The sequence below is a fragment of the Denticeps clupeoides genome, chromosome 2, assembly GCF_900700375.1.
Source record: "Denticeps clupeoides chromosome 2, fDenClu1.1, whole genome shotgun sequence".
NCBI lineage: Eukaryota > Metazoa > Chordata > Actinopteri > Clupeiformes > Denticipitidae > Denticeps > Denticeps clupeoides.
In genome coordinates, this window is record NC_041708.1 from 23371722 (window position 1) to 23389589 (window position 17868).

General features: G+C 43.0%; 1 protein-coding gene across 1 annotated transcript in view; it reads left to right on the top strand.

The window, feature by feature from the left end:
• The window catches only part of col15a1a (collagen, type XV, alpha 1a), a 58226-nt gene that overhangs the window by 13997 nt on the left and 26361 nt on the right, over window positions 1–17868 (top strand). The window contains exons 3-5 of the mRNA XM_028968835.1: window positions 7390–7937; window positions 14610–14684; window positions 15294–15383. Of these exons, the coding sequence (XP_028824668.1) occupies window positions 7390–7937; window positions 14610–14684; window positions 15294–15383 (713 nt within the window). The remainder of the gene's footprint in view (window positions 1–7389; window positions 7938–14609; window positions 14685–15293; window positions 15384–17868) is intronic.

Genomic DNA, 17868 nt, shown 5'->3' on the forward strand with positions numbered 1-17868 from the left:
ACAAATTACAGGATTTAAAGGATCTGCTGCTAATGTCTTTGTGCCAGATACAGGATTCCACCTTCAGAGGTCTTTTGGAGTCCATGTATTATATGGATCACAGCTGTTCAGACAGAATGAGTAGTTACCTCCATGATATTTGGCAGGTGGTTTTAATGCATTGGCTGAATGGTGTATGTTTGTGCCGTGTGTCCTGACCTGGTCTTCCAAGGGTCATGTAAAGAGTGTACAGTTCTGCTTGACGACAACATGTTATGGAGAAAACAATACAAGAAAAGTGAGAGAAATTTATAAAATACCATTTAATTCCTGCTTTTAAAAATAAAAATATTCTTCTGTAGCCTTTCAGAACTTGAGTCATTCAGGGGCAGCTATTTGCACATTTATTTTCAGACCAGCTGGCACAGGGCGTACATAGACGGGTGAATTATCAAAACATGGCAACATTTTTTTAAGTTTTTTTGATGGTGTGTTTTGGCATTGATGTTGACGGGAGGGGCAGAGGGGAAGTGACTGTAGCTGAGAAGCTGTTAGCGTCACCGTGCCATATCTGGCTGGGTTGAGATGCCTTTGGACTGAGGTCACTGTGTCCTGGAACATGGCCAGATGTTTTTCTTTGGGCACAACGTCTGCATGGACTTGAAGCAACTCTTCGTGACCACGGACTGCAGATCAAGTCTGGCTCGCAGGGAAACTCCTATCAGTGCTTCTCTTTCTCTTTTCATGCGGGAAGCAAGGGCAATTAAGGACTGGCCTGGCATTCATACAATGGGTCGCGATGGAGCCAAAGGGGAAGGGCTGCTTTCAGGAGAGGCTGTTAACAAACTAATGAAACACGGCAGATGTTTGCTGGCAGCATCATGTCTTCTCAGCTCTGCTCCCACACCCACGGCAGGCCTGAGCTCACCAGGGCTTTCAGACTCTGGCCTTCCTGTGCATGTCTTTTTATTTGCCTATTTCATTTGATCTGTCCTTGTTCTCCATTTTCATCTGTCAGTCTTTCAGTAGAAGTTCATTGAGTCTTAATGGACCTTTTGGGGTCTTACATACAGTTTTGGTGCTGAGAACTTTGGCTCTGATTGGTCCAGACATGCAAAACTATTTTTGCATTTGAGATGTTGCAGTAGCTCCTAAATGGCCAGTTATATCTGAAGCTTATCATCTAGCATGTGCACCTTCCATCCGTTTCACCAAATCTGCTACTTTTAAGCAGTCAAAGGAAGGAAAAGACGGACGTCAGTGTCTAGTTCCACTCAAGCCGTTTGCTAAAATGAAAGTCATCTTTCTGTGCTACAGATGAATAAAGCAAATCAAATGAGAGCAATGATGTTGCATAATAATTGGTTTCTAGATACCGATATGAAGTAATGTACTGCTCTGTATAGACGTGGAGTGCAGTAGACCTGAGTCCTTTAAATTGCTGCTACAGCGTGCAGCCGGTGCAAACCATGCCAAGATCATCGAATCTGATCCAAGCACATCGTCTGGGCTCAGCCAGAAGGGCAGGTCATTGTCGGATCTGGCCTGCTGTCTGAGTAATCTTGTAGTCAGTGAATATTGGCTAAACAGGCCAGGGGTAACAGCATTCTGATACTCCTCGGATTCCAGCCACATCTGCTTGCTGCACGTATGATGATGCTGTGCAAACCCAGGCCTCCAAAGAAGACCGCTCTGGATCTTTCACACGAAAAATGGGACAGTTTCCATGTCCATGCAAACCTTCATTAATTCATAATTGTATTAAACTTCAATCATTCAGCTCTGTAATACTCAGAGTTGCATGTAACTAGAGTGAGAAGTTAATTAAGTTCAAAAACCCTCGCTTTCAGATGTTTCTGTATTGTGAGTACTTTTTTGGTTTGTAATGTTCCAGTACTTTGAGATGCCATATTATCTACATAAAGATATCATCAGTGGTAAATAATATAGCATCTATGAATGTGGCATTAATTCAGCGAGATTCTACGGTTTTCAGATGCACTTGGTCGCTTACAAACAACTTATTATGTGTTTAAGAAGGTGGCGATGCACTGGTATAAATCTTTCTTGTTCAGATGCCCGCTGCCATCTGGAAATTTGCAGAGGGAGAGATTTAGAGGCAATAAAACCCGTCCCGTTTTATGTATTAATCCAGCACGTCTCTGTCAGTGTGTACTTCAGCCGAGATGACGGAGAATTTATTCTGGAAAATGTGCTCTCCTCCTCTTGGGCCTGTTCAAACCACGTGGTTATCAGTAGCTCTTTCTGTGTGAGACCTCTGAATGGTACCAGACAGGAAAATAGATAGTTAGCATTTTTAACATGGCTGGATTTACGGTATGTGGCATGTATAACTTACGTATAACGTAAACCATGGTCTCAAGGAAGTATTCATACTTCAAATGTGAAGTACTTTATTATCAATTGATAATAAGGGGTGGTAGTTGCCTGGTGGGTAACACACTCGTCTATGAACCAGAAGACCCGGGTTCAAACCCCACCTACTACCATTGTTTCTTTGAGCAAGACACTTAACACAGAGTGTCTCCAGGGGGACTGTCCATGTAACTACTGATTGTAAGTCGCTCTGGATAAGGGCGTCTGATAAATGCTGTAAATGTAATTGAGATACTACATGCAGGCCAGATGATGCTTCCATAACAACTTGGAAATATGGGATAAAACCCTGTATCGTCTTGTTTAAAAATGAGACGCTTAATGTGTCTGTCAAATCTAGGACAATTCTGTATTTTAAGTGACATTTGGCAAACCTAACTGATGGACATAGTAAATAGTAAGTGATTGTAGAACTGTAATTCTTTCTGCATGGCAAAGGTCAACTTTGGATTTAAAGGTGGTGTTTCACTTTCTTCCTTGAAACTCGACAAAAAAAACATTCTAAATGTCTTTAATCGCAAACCAATTTGTTGCTTTTTTTAGGTCGAAAGCTCTCAGCTCGATTTGAAACATCTCATATTCTGGTCATGCTGAGTTGAGTATCTGACCTTTGTCCACGTGTCTCGGTGTGTGTTTCTTCCGACCGTCACAACTATCTCCAGCCTTTCTTCTTCACCCTAGAGGGCCTTGACCTCACAGCCTATTTGCCTCAGCCAGCTCTGCGTGCGCTGTGAAACTTTATTTTCAGACCGATTGTGGTAAACTCAGCTGAGTATACACCATCAGATGCGTATTGGTGTCATGATTTGAGAGAGAAAAATCTCTAGTGATAAATGCACATACACAAAGATGCTGTGTGCATTATCATGCATTATCATGACACATTATGTCAATTATTTTATTTGTCCAGCCTCATCATTCTTTTTTGATGCAAGCGCTGTAAGCGCTGTCAGGTGGTAGTAGCCTAGTGGGTAACACACTCGCCTATGAACCAGAAGGCCCAGGTTCAAATCCCACTTACTACCAATCTGTCCCTGAGCAAGACACTTAACCCTAAGTTGCCCCAGGGGGACTGTCCCTGTAACTACTGATTGTAAGTTGGTCTGGATAAGGGTGTTTGATAAATGCTGTTAATGTAAAATGTAAATGTAATACTTCAATGCCAAAGTCAGCACTCATGTCAACTGCTCTCTGAAGCGCTGGAAACAGACTGAAGCTTTGTGTAAAGGACACATCCACCTGCTCATATGTTCTTCTTCCTGACTCCACCCATGTATATCCTGAATTGTTTATCCTTAACATACGAAATGTTGCATTAAGCTCACTAATTTATTAAACCAATAAACCATGTTAATGCATCTGGAGATTTTGGGGTGCACCCCATTCCCAAATCATCAAAGTAGAGGAAACAACAATTAAAATCATAGTTTACGGCCGACAGTGAAAGACGGCAAAGGAACCCCATTTGCAAGTTTGATGTATGACTTTTGAAGTTTATGTTTATGGCTCTGGATGCACTTCGAACCTGGGCACCCCTGAAAAAAGGATTTCGGACTAAATTCCATTTTTCAAGTGGCATCTGGCTATTACTGGATATATACAGGATTGCATCTAACAGCAGAGAGAAGATGTCTTCGTGTGAAGTGGTTATTCAAAAGCATCTCAAGAAGTATAATGGTGTGCATGGCGGTGCTCTGGTCCTGCATGAGATAGCTACAGTAGAACCAGCAAGAAACATGTGAAGTGTCATACTGAACCAAATCCTACACTGCAGTCTACTATCTAGTATTCAAATTATGACAACTTGACACATAGTTTAAGGACTGCTGCCTTCTATAAAACACTTTACGATTTGAATCATGTCTTCTTTTTTTTTACATAAATCATATCTTCTTGATTTTTCCCATATATGACAACAAATTATTGTTCTGTGTGAGACATTCAATGTGTGGCGGAAGTGTGTAACAAAAGACTAAAAAGAGTGTCTGTTGTTGATTTTTTTCATAGCAAGACACAAAAACAGTACCAACAAGTTTTAAGAACAGTGAAACATGTATTTTTTCTTTGTTTGTGGCACTCCCTGGATGGATGGCACCCTTAGCATTTGCCTATATTGCCCATGCCACGGACCGACCCTGATGACAATAGTAAACAAAGCAGCCATGAAGGTAAAAAGAGGAGACTCTGAAAAAACAGTTTCATCAAACCTACTTCACTTTCTCCTCATTCAACAAATACTAAATATGTTTCTTGCATTGGATTCTTCAAAATGGCTCCATCTTAGTCTCCATAACCACCACAGAGTAGGTGCATCCAAACGTTTGGCTGGTAGTGTATGAATTATAAGATCCAATAATATGCATGTGTCCATCCAGTATTCTAATACAAAGGACTTGGAATTAAATATGTTAAACACACATGCTAGATATCTTGAATAACTCTCAAAAAAGTTTCAGCAGTTAAGAGCCTTGTATTGACAAATACACTAGACATAACCTGTTGATGGTCAGTTAGAGTCATTGTGAATGCAAGTCGTTTTGTGGTGTTGAGCTCGGCAGTATTTCAGCAAGTCATCCGGTCTTGTCCAAAGGAAAGCACATAAACCACAGTTACGGGATTGGCGCCTTAAGTCCTTTAAAATGAGATGGGCCTTGTGCTGGCTTACTCGAGGGCTCTTCTAAGTCATTCTGTTCAGTGTCTGGACAGCATTTTTAATTAAAGAAAATAAGCATGCTGCGTGTTCCATTTGAGTTGTTTTCATATGAAACTTACTGAGTTTCAGTGCAGGATTTATGTTCTAAACTGCAGACTCTGCTACTGTGTAGTATATAAATCAATTCCTGCTTTGAAAATTTTCATTAGACGGTCCTATGCGTTGTCCTGAACTGTTTTCAAGCGCCTCGATTCAGATGTCTGACCCAGATATGGACAGCATCTGGCTGGGCCACCCCCCAATCTGACAACAGAGTGGCCTGCAGAAGTTGGCTGGTGACGCCAGTGTTGTCATTGTTGAGAGGGCTGTCAGCTGCAACCTAAACCAAGAGGTGGCTTCCTCCAGATGGCAGGCAAAGGCTGGTTGCGTCAAATGGTGCTCGGCGTTGGGGGAAGGCCCAGTGGGGGAACACATCCAGTGTGTTCTGCACGCTGTTACCACAACAGATAAGCGGCTCTCAGTTCTGCATGATGCATACACATAAGGTCTCTGTTCTCAGGCCTCCCACATACACACACAAACACACACACGCGTGGCGGGCAGTTTGCAGTCTGTCATAAGCAGACCTGTTTGTCAGTTTGAAGTGGTATGTTTACAGGCCATGGGCCATGCAAATTAAGCAATTTTGGTCAAGAAAGCAATGGCTACATTTTATCATGCAGACCATATAACTGACAAAATGCGAGAAAAATTAGACTCATAATTCATATCATATCTGCAAACGAATGCAGTTATTAAGACAGTTCATTCAGAATCGTTATCTTGCTTAATTGAGATGCAAATAACTTGCCAGTTCTCTTAGCCAGTTCTCTTATCAGAAAATTCAGTAGTGCATAATGGGAATGTGCACTTATCATCCACTAAACCCAAACTATCTTATCACTGGCCTGGCTGAGGAACATCTGTGCTGATGTCACTGACCAAAGCTGCCAGATGCCTGATAAACAGCTTTGATCCTCAAGAGAAATGTGGACTATCCAAAACTGAAGAGTTTTACTTTTCAAAGTCAACAAAGTTGAGGCAGGACGAAAAGGGATCGGGCAAAAATAAATCAAAATAATTTATCCATGATGGGTTAGGGTTATTTCACAACAGATTAGCACAAACCAACCAGATAACAACTTTCGAGATAACAACATTTCTGAAGATAATAAAAAAGTCCCACTTCCATAGAAAATAATACTTTACTTAATATCTAAATCACTATTTTGCATGCCATCAACAAATAGCTTCAAATTACAATAGGTGGAGCCAAATCTAAAAGAGAACAAAATGCCACTGGTTTGATTTCTTTAGTTTTTTTTTTCTTCCATAACTATTTTTTTTCCATAACATATTTAGTTTCATTTTTAAAATGTCAAGAAGAGTCTGACATATTATCAAACAAAATGATGTTGAGCCACATTTGAAATGTGCTGTAGTCATGGCTTAATTTAGACTTAATTAATGCTTTTATGAACAGCAAAGGTCTCAGTGTTAGAAGATACCTTATTTTTCTGGCCAAAATGTGCCAAAATACACATAAATCCCTCCCACCCTATGCAAAAAGTTCTGTGAGCTTTTTTATTTAAATGAGAAGTGGGATCCTCAATACCTATTAAAATGACCAGATTAGTGCAAATATTTACATCCACTTTACATCCAACCTGCTTACCAATTTAGGCATGCTAGACAGGGAGAGACACCCATTTCATGTTTCTGCATTGATTAAATGTAGCTACTTAATAACAAGTGGCAGCTATTTGCTTATAAAGGGTTAAACCTAATGCTGTGCCTGTTTGGTCAGTCTTTCAGTTCCATGCCAGGGTGGTCTTGTGTACAAAGTTGGGCATCAAAAAATGTTATAATTATAGACCATTTCTGGCAGTTTTCCGTGGTGGACATGGTGGCTGAACCCACCTTTCAGTAGCAGAAGCATGCGTTAGCCCACGCTAATGCTTTCCAGATGAGCTTTTCTTGTCCTGGTACCAAACCTTACAGAGCGAGCAATTGTTTCGCAGGTCTGCCCCCTACACACACCTCACGTAATGAGGAGCATGTGTATAGGCCGGGGAGGCCATGGTAGTGTGGGGCCTTTGGTTCAACCATTTACGGGTGAAAGCAGGGAGTAGTGTTTGGCAAATGGTGTTTGACTCTCTGGTGCACTGAGCAGATTTGGACAAATTGGAGGCTTAGCCTTGTCATGAACAGAAGCCTATTGGGTCTGGACCTGGAAGATCCATGTCCGAGCATGGAAGTTGGATATTGGTCCATTTGTTTTACATGCTGACCATGTTTTCTGTTTTCGGTGTCCTTTTCAGAGCGGGGAACTAAAGGCCAGCTGGACCTGACCGAGTTGATTGGTGTGCCCCTCCCCCCTGATGTCTCCTTCGTCACAGGATTTGAGGGATTTCCAGCCTACAGTTTTGGCCCAGGTGCCAACGTGGGCAGGCTCACACGCTCCTTCATCCCAGACCCTTTCTTCCGTGACTTTGCCATCATTGTGACAGCCAAGCCCATAACCAGGAAAGGTGGCGTGCTCTTCGCCATCACTGACGCCATGCAGAAGGTGGTGCACCTGGGTGTGGCTCTGGCACCAGTGGAGGATGGTGCCCAGAACGTGGTGCTTTACTTCACTGAACCAGGCGCCACCCAGACACAGGAGGCCGCATCCTTCAAGATGTCCGAACTGACGGGCCGGTGGGCTCGCTTCACCCTGGCGGTCCAGGGAGAGGAGGTCCGTCTGTACATGGACTGTGAGGAGCACCATCGTGTGGCCTTCCAGAGGACCCAGACCCACCTCACCTTTCAGCCCCACTCAGGCATCTTTGTGGGGAACGCCGGTAACACGGGTCTGGAGAGGTTTGTGGTGAGTGTAAAGCAACAGGATTTGATGAGACTTTCCTTGATGCTTGCCGCTATGGTACTGAGTGTATTTGTTCTGACCTAGGTTCCTGTGGGCATTTATTATGGGTTGTAAAAAAAAAACTAGTATGTAGTACCTTGAGCAGGGGCGCAACAATCGGAGGAAGAAAAAAAAAAGTTAACTTTTAACTATTTCTTATCACAGCAGCAGTTGGCAGCCATGACAAGCACCCGGAGAGCAGTGTGTGGTGACAGTGCTTTGTTCAGTTGCACCTTCTGATTTTAGATCCATTTCCTTACCCGCTAGGCCACCACTGCCCCATATATTCTAAAAAACTAGTTGGTATTGATGTGTCTTAATAGGAAATGAACAAGCCGAAGTGAATTTAAAGTGAAGTGAAGTGATTGTCACTTGTGATACACTGCAGCACAGCATACTGTGCACACAGTGAAATTTGTCCTCTGCATTTATGTGTGGGGACGCTGCTTTGCTCAGTGGCACATTGGCGGATCGGGATTCGAACCTGAAGTATTTGAAGGCTTCAGTGAGGTTCGAACTCACGACCCCTGGTTTACGAGACCACTGCTCTTAATTTACCTGCTTAGCAAAAGCCTATTAAGTAGTAGTAGTAATAATAATACTGATACAAAACTGTCCTATGCCCTTCCCACCCTTCTGGCATATGCTAGTAACGAAATGTCATTCTACTAGCCCCCTAGTAATAAAACAGCATAAAAAGCAGCATTCTGGCTCCTGGATGCAAGGGGCGCTGCCTAAGATCTTGCCTAGGGCTCCAAATTTGTTAATATCAGGCCTGACCATGAGTATAGTGGGTTCTCCATTAAATAAACTTGCTTTGGCCTCCCACATACCAGTAAATAAGCCTCTTTGTTCTCAGCTTGTTGAAATTTGGTGACACGTGAGGGTAATATGAGCTGCGTGTGCATTGTTGTTTCTACCTTAAGATTGGAAGAATAGGTGACACCTTTACCTACAACTCTTATTTAGGTGGAAGGGTTCAAAGAATCAATGGATATTGAGCTCACAAAGTTAATTAATTTCGTATTGTTTATGTGTTGATTCCAAAGAAAGCAAGTTTTCCTAAAAGCCACAGGATATAAACTGATGCAAATTAATGGCAGCACTTGGATTATACAGCTACATAATGGGCCTATAAATGCCTTATGGATCACTGCATAATGCCCATTTTTTACATTTAAAAATGTAAACCAGATGTGACATTTTTGGGGAAATGGGGAAAGCATATCGTCTTTCTATTATCAAGTGGACATAAATAAATTTGAATATCGTAATTTTTTCCTGCAAAGCTGGTGAAATGTCACTTACGCCCCTCAATTTAGTGGTGGAAGCAGCTTAAAAGTTCTCCTGAGATTGCCAAATGTTGCCGTGATCGGAGCTCAGTGTGAAAATATGTTGTTCATTTACGTCATTGCATTACATGGCACTGCTTTGCATTTTAGGGATGCTGAGAGATACATATGGCAAGCATAATTTATGTTGTTGGAATATAACACATTCAGTTTAGTAGCTAAAATTGTCCTTGTCAGTAGAGTATGTTACACAACTTGATGGACTTAGAAATACTCACTTGAACTGAAAGGTCAAGGTCAATGTACGCTCATGACTGTAACATCTCAAGAATGTGAGGACCTTCCAATTTGGCACAAGTGTTCTTTTCAACTGAGATATGTTAGCACTACATTTACATTTTACATTTTTTACAGCATTTATCAGACGCCCTTATCCAGAGCGGCTTACAATCAGTAGTTACAGGGACAGTCCCCCTGGGGCAACTTAGGGTTAAGTGTCTTGCTCAGGGACACAATGGTAGTAACTGGGATTTGAACCTGGGTCTTCTGGTTCATAGGCAAGTGTGTTTCTGACTAGGCTACTATCACCACTAGGTGGTCAAAGGTCGAGATCACACCTCAAGCGAATCCCTCCAAATTTGAATTTGGTCAGTGTGAAAAGGTCACAGTCTACAGTGAAACAGAGTCTCAGGTGGCAACTCAAGTTCTCCTGCGGTTTATTCCTTCCCTGCTCCTGTCTCTTGGGCCACGGTATAACTTAAGAAGTTAGTCGGGCACTGAGAACTGGCGGTGATGCCAGGCCGTGGACACGTTTGCCTTTCCACCCCCCTCGCTCACCTGAGTGGGAGAACAATAAACAAGGGCTGTGTGCACTTTATAAGCCAACACGGCCCGCAGCAGGACTCCTATCTGCCCGGAGCTGGGCCAGCCCTTCTATATGGCGCCTCTGTGCGCCTGTGGTACATTATACAGCCTCCCTGCTGTGAAGTAGCCTCGGCTACCTCTACTACTGTTTAGCAAAGGCTACAGGAGGCTGGCTGTTTAAGGAACAATCGGGCCTTCTTTTCAGACCTTCAGAATTCAGATGCCAATTGTTTTCATGTTGCATTTTTATGTCTAGTGTGCGGTAAGGAGATAGTGGATCGCCCGCAAAGAAGACATGGATTTCTGGAAATAAAGTCGGAAGGACTTTTTTTTTTTTTTTTTTGTCACACAGTACTCCACGTTCAGCTGTAACTAGGAACAGCTGTGGAGGCTGTGGATACAGGCTAGCATGTCCAGTTCCGGTCCAATCCCATTAGAGCCGTTTTGGGAACGAGATTGCACAAGTTAATGCCCATGTACAGACCCATCGCTCACATAAACAGGGGCTCAGACTCGTCCCGGCACCCTTTTCTTTTTATGGATGAGGCAGTGGTTGTCCTAGCCAGTAAGAAAGTGGCTTCCGTAATCAGAAGGTTGTGGGTTTGAATCCCGAGCCGCCAAGGTGCCACTGAGCAAAGCACCGTCCCCACAAACTGCTCCCCAGGTGCTGTGTTTCAAAATGACACTCACTTCACTTTCCCATTTCCTTTTTAAATGATACAGCCTTTCCTCTTAAAAAGCGCGCGGATCATTTGTGTTTGTGGCAAACAAAGTCTGCAGGAGTGTTACTTTGCACAGCTGTGCTTATTTCGCAGTTCAAACGGATCCTCAATTGCCGTGCATGCAATAAAGTCAATTGTTTTCCTGCTAACAGCGACGTCCCGTTGACAGAGGAGTGAGCTTTTGAATGACTTGCGGTTCTGTTGGCGACTGAGCCTCATTAGTGCCAGCTAGCATTAGCAAATCTCTTATGGAAGGTTACGAAATAAATAGGGACATTTTAGGCTCTGAAAGGTTACTCAATCATTAGTTGGAAAATGATTGATTTACTTGCATGCATGGTTCATTTGGCATGCTACAAATGCTGGAATTCTACAACCCATGATGATTGCAACATGTCTTCGGTTTTTGCCTGCAGCATGTGAAATGTCTGCTCAGCCAAATTTGGTTATTGGGACTGACTTGACCAGACCTGCACTTTTTTGACCCTGGAAGATTCATTGACTGGTGTGTTTTTAGGGTCACTATCTTAGTGATCTGTGTATTAGATATAATTACATTTACAATATTTGTCAGATGCTCTTATCCAGAGTGACTTAGAGTCAGTAGTTACAGGGACAGTCACCCTGGAGACACTCAAGAGTTAAATTTCTTCAGGGAAAACATAAGTGCGGTTTGAACCTGTGACTTTGTAATCTTCTGGTTTCATAGATGAGTGTGTTACACACTAGGCTACTAGCACCCTGTTACACTTGCCTGTGGGGGTTCTGCTGTGTTTGTCATATTATGGAACTAAAATACGGAAAGTATTTAGTTCCCCTTAAAATTTTCATTCTTTGTAATTTTGCTGCCATTTGCTAAAATTATTTAAGCTATTATTTTCCTCATTAATGTACACACAGCACCCCATTTATTATCAAAGAAAAAAATATCACATGGTCCTAAGTATTCAGACCCTTTGCTTAGTATTTTGTAGAAACACCTTTTTGATCTAATACACCCATGAACCTTTTTGGGAAAGATTCAACAAGTTCTTCACTCCTGGATTTGGAGATCCTCTACCATTCCTACTGGCAGAATCTCTCCTTGGATGGTAAACGTTGGTTGACAGCCATTTTTAGGTCTCTCCAGAGATGCTCCATTGGGTTAAATTCAGGGATCTGGTTGGGCCATTCAAAAACAGTCACAGAGTTGTTGTGAAGCCACTCCTTCCTTATTTTAGCTTAGGGTCTTTGTCTTCTTGGAAGATAAACCTTCAGCCCCGTCTGAGGTCCTGAGCACACTGGAGAAGGTTTTTCCAGGATATCCCTGTATGTGGCTGCATTCATCTTTCCCTGGATTGCAACCAGTCGTCCTGTCCCTGCAGCTGCAAACACCTCCACAGCATGATGCTCCCACCACCATGCTTCACTGTTTGGACTGTATTGGACCGGTGATGAGCAGTGCCAGGCCTTTCTCCACACATACCGCCTAGAATTAAGGCCAAAAACCTCTATCTTGCTCTCATCAGAACAGAGAATCTTATTTCTCACCATCTTGTTTTTTTTTTTAGAAAACTCCATGCGGACTTTCATGTGTCTTGCACTGAAGAGAGGCTTCTGTTGGGCCACTCTGCCATAAAGCCCTAACTGGTGGAGGCCTGCAGTGATGGTTGACTATCTACAACTTTCTCCCTTCGCCCGATTGCTTCTCTTGAGCTCAGTCACAGTGATCTTTGGATTCTTCTTTACGTCTCTCACCAAAGCACTTCTCCATTGGCTGGATAGTTTGGCTGGACAGCCAGCTCTAGGAAGTGTTCTGGTCGTCCCAAACGTCTTCCATTAAAGGAGTATTGAGGCCACTGTGCTTATTGGAACCTTAAGTGCAGCAGAACATTTTAAAAACCTTGGCCAGATCTGTGCCTTGCCACAATTCTGTCACTGAGTTCTTCAGACAGTTCCTTTGACCTCATGATTCTTATTTGCTCTGACCTGCATTGTGAGCTGTAAGGTCGTATATATTCTGGTGTGTGGCTTTCCTAATCAAGTCCAACATGGACTCAAATGAAGGTGTAGAACCATCTCAAGGATGATCAGAAGAAATGGACCGCACCCGAGTTAAATATATGAGTGTCACAGCAAAGGGTCTGATTGTGATATTTCAGGTTTTTTTGTTAATAAAATGGCAACAATTCTGTATTTTTCTGCCAATATGGGGTGCTGTGTGTACATTAATGATTAAAAAAATGAACTTAAATGATTTTAGCAAATGGTTGCAATATAACAAAGGGGGTCTGAATACTTTCCGTACCCACTGTGTCCTTCTTGCGGTCATATTTCCAGAGGGGGTTTTATTGTCCTGCTACCTGTTTCATCAGCACTCGGACGTGAGTCAGTGTTTCAGTGATTCACCTCTCCTCTGCTTTCCGTGACCTGGAAATTCCCTTCTGTGGGGCTGAAGGCGTGTTGGTGTTCTTCCACCTCACTCCCTAAAGAGAATCCCACGCTGTCCCACACTTTCCATCGAAACACCTCCACTAAAAAAAAACAGGAACCTGTAATATGAAATGCACTGAATCAGAGGAAATGCGTAACTAATTTGCGTGTGTAGACTGATACCTCATCAGATGAAGTAGTAGAACATGATCTAATCTCCTCCAGACACAAAGGTTTGTTCAGAAATTCATATGTCCGCCTCCTGGTGCTGGACATCACTGTCTCCCTGCAGATGAGGTGGTCGCCTCTGTCTGAAGTCATGGAATAACGTGCTCTGTGGCCACCTCGTGTCTTTACAAGCATCTGTGCAGAATGTATCTGGCATTTATTTTCATGAGTTTATTATTAACATTGGCTGATAATGTCATTAAGATGCCTCGTAAATCTGAATTTATGGGATTTGACAGGATGGTCTTGATTATATTGTCATGTGGTTCTCTGTGTTTTTTCGGCGCAATATTTTATTTCTTAGCTACCATTGTAAATCTAGTGTGTAAAATGCTAATGAAGATTGAGCAAGCTTGACCAAAAAAGGCAACAGATTTGCAGCAAAATGCACAAAACAAGGAAAATGCACAAAAATGCTAGATGTTGTTCTTTGGTTGTGTCTATACTAAATACTATAACACCACAAATCATAATTTGTATGATTTGGTCCTGCAATAAAAGGCAACTGATTTTTCTGAATGCGAAACTTGTGCAACATACTGGTTCTCTGCATGATGATGGATGACAGGCATGTTGTCAGCTGTAGTACTTTAATGACTATAAGGATGATTCTTGTGATTCATTGTGATCTGATGGCTCAGCGCCGGGCTCTGTGCACTGCGGTACACATGGTTCTTATTTTGCCGGGTCTCGTCTTCTCCGCCTGTGTGATTTCGAATAGGAAACAGGTGCTTATTGTCACCAACAACCGTGGCCAACCACCTCGCCCCAAAATTTCTGCGTTAGACGTGCCTCACCTCCTGCGCTGCATGAGAAATTCCTGCAGGTGCCACGGGATCGGTGACAGAGGGGCGGGATAGGGGGGCGGGTGACCTCACCTTTGATGCGCTCCAAGAATCTGTACAGAATGCCTGAGTATAGTCGGCTCTCTGTTCTGTGCTGTGACAGTACAGCCGAGTGTATAGGTCACCGGGTGCATCAGTAGAAAAGCTCTGACTATGTTCACTTTCTCTGTACATACAGCCTGTCTTTATGTATACACGATATTTGTTTCTCCAAATAATTATCTTCATGTGCACATCTGGTAAAAATCAAATATCTGTGTGTGTCCCCTCCAGGGCTCCATCCAGCAGCTGGTCCTGACTCCTGACCCCAGAGCTCCAGCTGACCAGTGTGAGGAGGATGACCCCTATGTGAGTTAGCCTTGCCTTTTTTTTTTTTTTTTCAAATTTCAGTTCCAGACTTTAGAATGGACAAGTGGGGTCTTGAAGGTCTATCTACCAGAGGTCTTGTAAAGCCACACCCCTTTTTAGAACCATTTGCCAAAGTCATACAGATCAGCAACCTTTCGTAGCATACATAAAACATATTCTGCACTTTAAATACATAAAAATTAAAATCTTGGATTTTTGGATTGACATAAAGCAATGAATTAATTAATTAATTGATTATGGCCAGATGTAGAACCCTAGATAATGTTTTCAGAATTGTTCCCTGAAGCGGAGATCTGGCCCCCTCTACCGGCCAGAGGAGAGAGGTGCAGTACTATCTCTTGACTGGTTGATTGGCTTGATTGTGAAAGCCAGGTTAAACCCTGCATATCACTCAGAGTGAGCGCATACTGACTGGGTACAAATTCAGAATATGAGCAGAATGGAAAATTAATCAACTGTAATTAAGTTTTGGATTGGCATTTAACGAACAACGACTTATTTTTTTAGACATTAAGTTAAATGAAACCACCCAATGGTTAATTAATCCTGAGTAAGGAACAGTAAATAAATGAATCTGTTTGGTCCCAGACATCTGGCTATAGTAGTGGAGATGACGACCTTGACGACACAGAGGTGGATGAAGTGAAGAAATTGGTGGAGGAGAGAGAATATACAATGGTGAATATACACACACACACACATACATACATACTCTGAAAGAACTTGCTCACACCTAATAAAATGTCAGGGATGCGGTGTTGGGAAACAGGGAACCGGAACACAGGGAATGTCAGGATCGTGACTTAAATGACAAAATCTCACTAATTCTTAAATGTCTGCTTGGTGATATAAATAACTGTGATTTGTTTTGTTGTGCATATTAGCATTCCAATTAGTGTACATTATTAATCTTCATGAGATTCATGACCATGAGTGCTCATTAACATGAGTGAATAATAAGGAAGTGTTCAGCATAAACCTTCAGGACTGTTGAAAACCATCCCCGCTGTACAAATCAACTTGGTGGAGAGAAGACAAGATTGTGAAATGCTTGTTTGCTCTATATATATGGCCGGCAGAAGATGAACTAGCTCCTGATATTTAAAAATGGGAGCAATCTGTAGACATGATTGACAGCTGTCACACATCCTACGTCCTCATTCTGGTTGATTTAATCCCCCTCCGGTCATTACATTCATCTCCTCCATCCTTCTCCTCTGTTTTCTACACTCCTAATAACCCTTGTACACAAACGTGATCTCTGCTGTAGACATCTCAGGACCACGCCCACCATCAAGACCAATGTGCAAATCATCAGCACTTCAGGAATCACCATCGGTGAAGCAGAGCTGGCTGGATTTATGATGCTCCAAAGCAGTTGTCATAGAAGAGGCTCCCTGTGCAGATGAAGCGTAGGGGGATTCTGGCCTCTTAATCAGTGTGACCACAAGAGCGTGATTAGGTTGGAATCGTCGACTGTGGCCTGGGTGAGGTCGAGGCGGACTCTGGGGCCGTCCCAGTTTCCCGACTTATTGTTGGTCTGGCGGAGATGCCATCCGGACGCTGCCAAACCAAGGACCCAACTGGCCAGTGAATTACAGCTCCTCTCCAGACCACCCTGACAAAAACAAAGCACTACATCACACCGGCTCCTGCCCATACAGCAGACAGGCCCTAAATCCGCAAACCAACAGGCTCACACGTAAATCACTTGCAGAGCAGGCAGCCATGGGACGCGTCGGGAAGCAGGAATGTCTGAAATGGGGAAGCTGTCATATAGTCTCACTGGTTAAACTATGGAGTGATTTATTTTAATGACCCGGCTAATATCGGTACACTGCGACTCAGGTGGCATGGACTAGAAGAAGTCCTTTCATGCAGACATGACTGTGTATGTGTTTGTGTATGTGTGTTTTTTTTTTCTTGCTCCCAGGAAGGCAAAGTCACCCATTTCATAATATGTTACACAGTAATTCGCATTCCTGTACAGTAAAATCCAGTTTTTTTTATTTGTTATTGATTTGTGAGTCACTATATGTGAAGTGAAGTGATTGTCACATGTGATACACAGCACACGATGCACACAGTGAAATTTGTCCTCTGCATTTAACCCATCACCCTGAGTGAGCAGTGGGCAGCCATGACAAGCGCCCGGGGAGCAGTGTGTGGGGACGGTGCTTTGCTCAGTGGCACCTCAGTGGCACCTTGGCGGATCGGGAATCGAACCTGCAACCTTCTGATTACAGGACCGTTTCCTTAACTGCTAGGCCACCACTGTCCCTTTCTGTTCAGACTGGGACATTTAAATACCATGTATCACTTTTTCCTGGTTCCTGAAGCACAAATAAACAATTGATACTAAAGGGAGTGGAAATGAGAAATCATGCATTTGGTATCCTGTATAATATTTGACAGAAAATCTAGTCAAAGCATAACTGGAAACCTCTGCACACAACCGCATCAAATATCTGCAACATATTCTCATTTCTGTTGAACCCTCCAACTCCCCCGGCTCCACCTTCCATGACCGCTGAAGAGTTTGCCAACTTGAGCATATCTGGCAGACATTCTCCACCACCACAACCCCTACTCTACCCTCTGAAGACTCTGTGACTGTCCTAGAACAATTTTCAAAACTGTTCACTGGATCCAATCCCCTCCACAATACTCCAAACCATCTCTCCTTACCTTATTCCCTTCATTTCTCAAGTCATAAATGGTTCAATTGCATCTGGTCATGTACCATGTGTCTTTAAAACAGCCAGGGTTCTTCCAATTCTAAAGAGACCCACCGCTGATCCTGCTGACATCAACAACTACAGACCAGTGTCTCTCCTCTCATTTCTTTCTAAAGTCCTTGTGAGCTCTGTACACAATCAGCTATCACTTCATCTGTCTCAAAAAAAACCTCCTAGATCCCAACCTGGCTTCAGAGCACGTCATTCTACAGAGTAGGCCCTACCGGCTGTTTCTGAGAAGTTGCATGCAGCCAGATCAGCAAAACTCTTGTGTGCTCTTATTCTCCTCGATCTCCGCAGCATTTGATACAGTCAACCACTGAATTAAATCCGGCCTCTGCAACTAATACAGAATTCTCCCAAATTCTCCCACACCACCCCACTGCTACGTTCCCTCCACTGGCTCCCAGTAGCTGCCCCCCTGC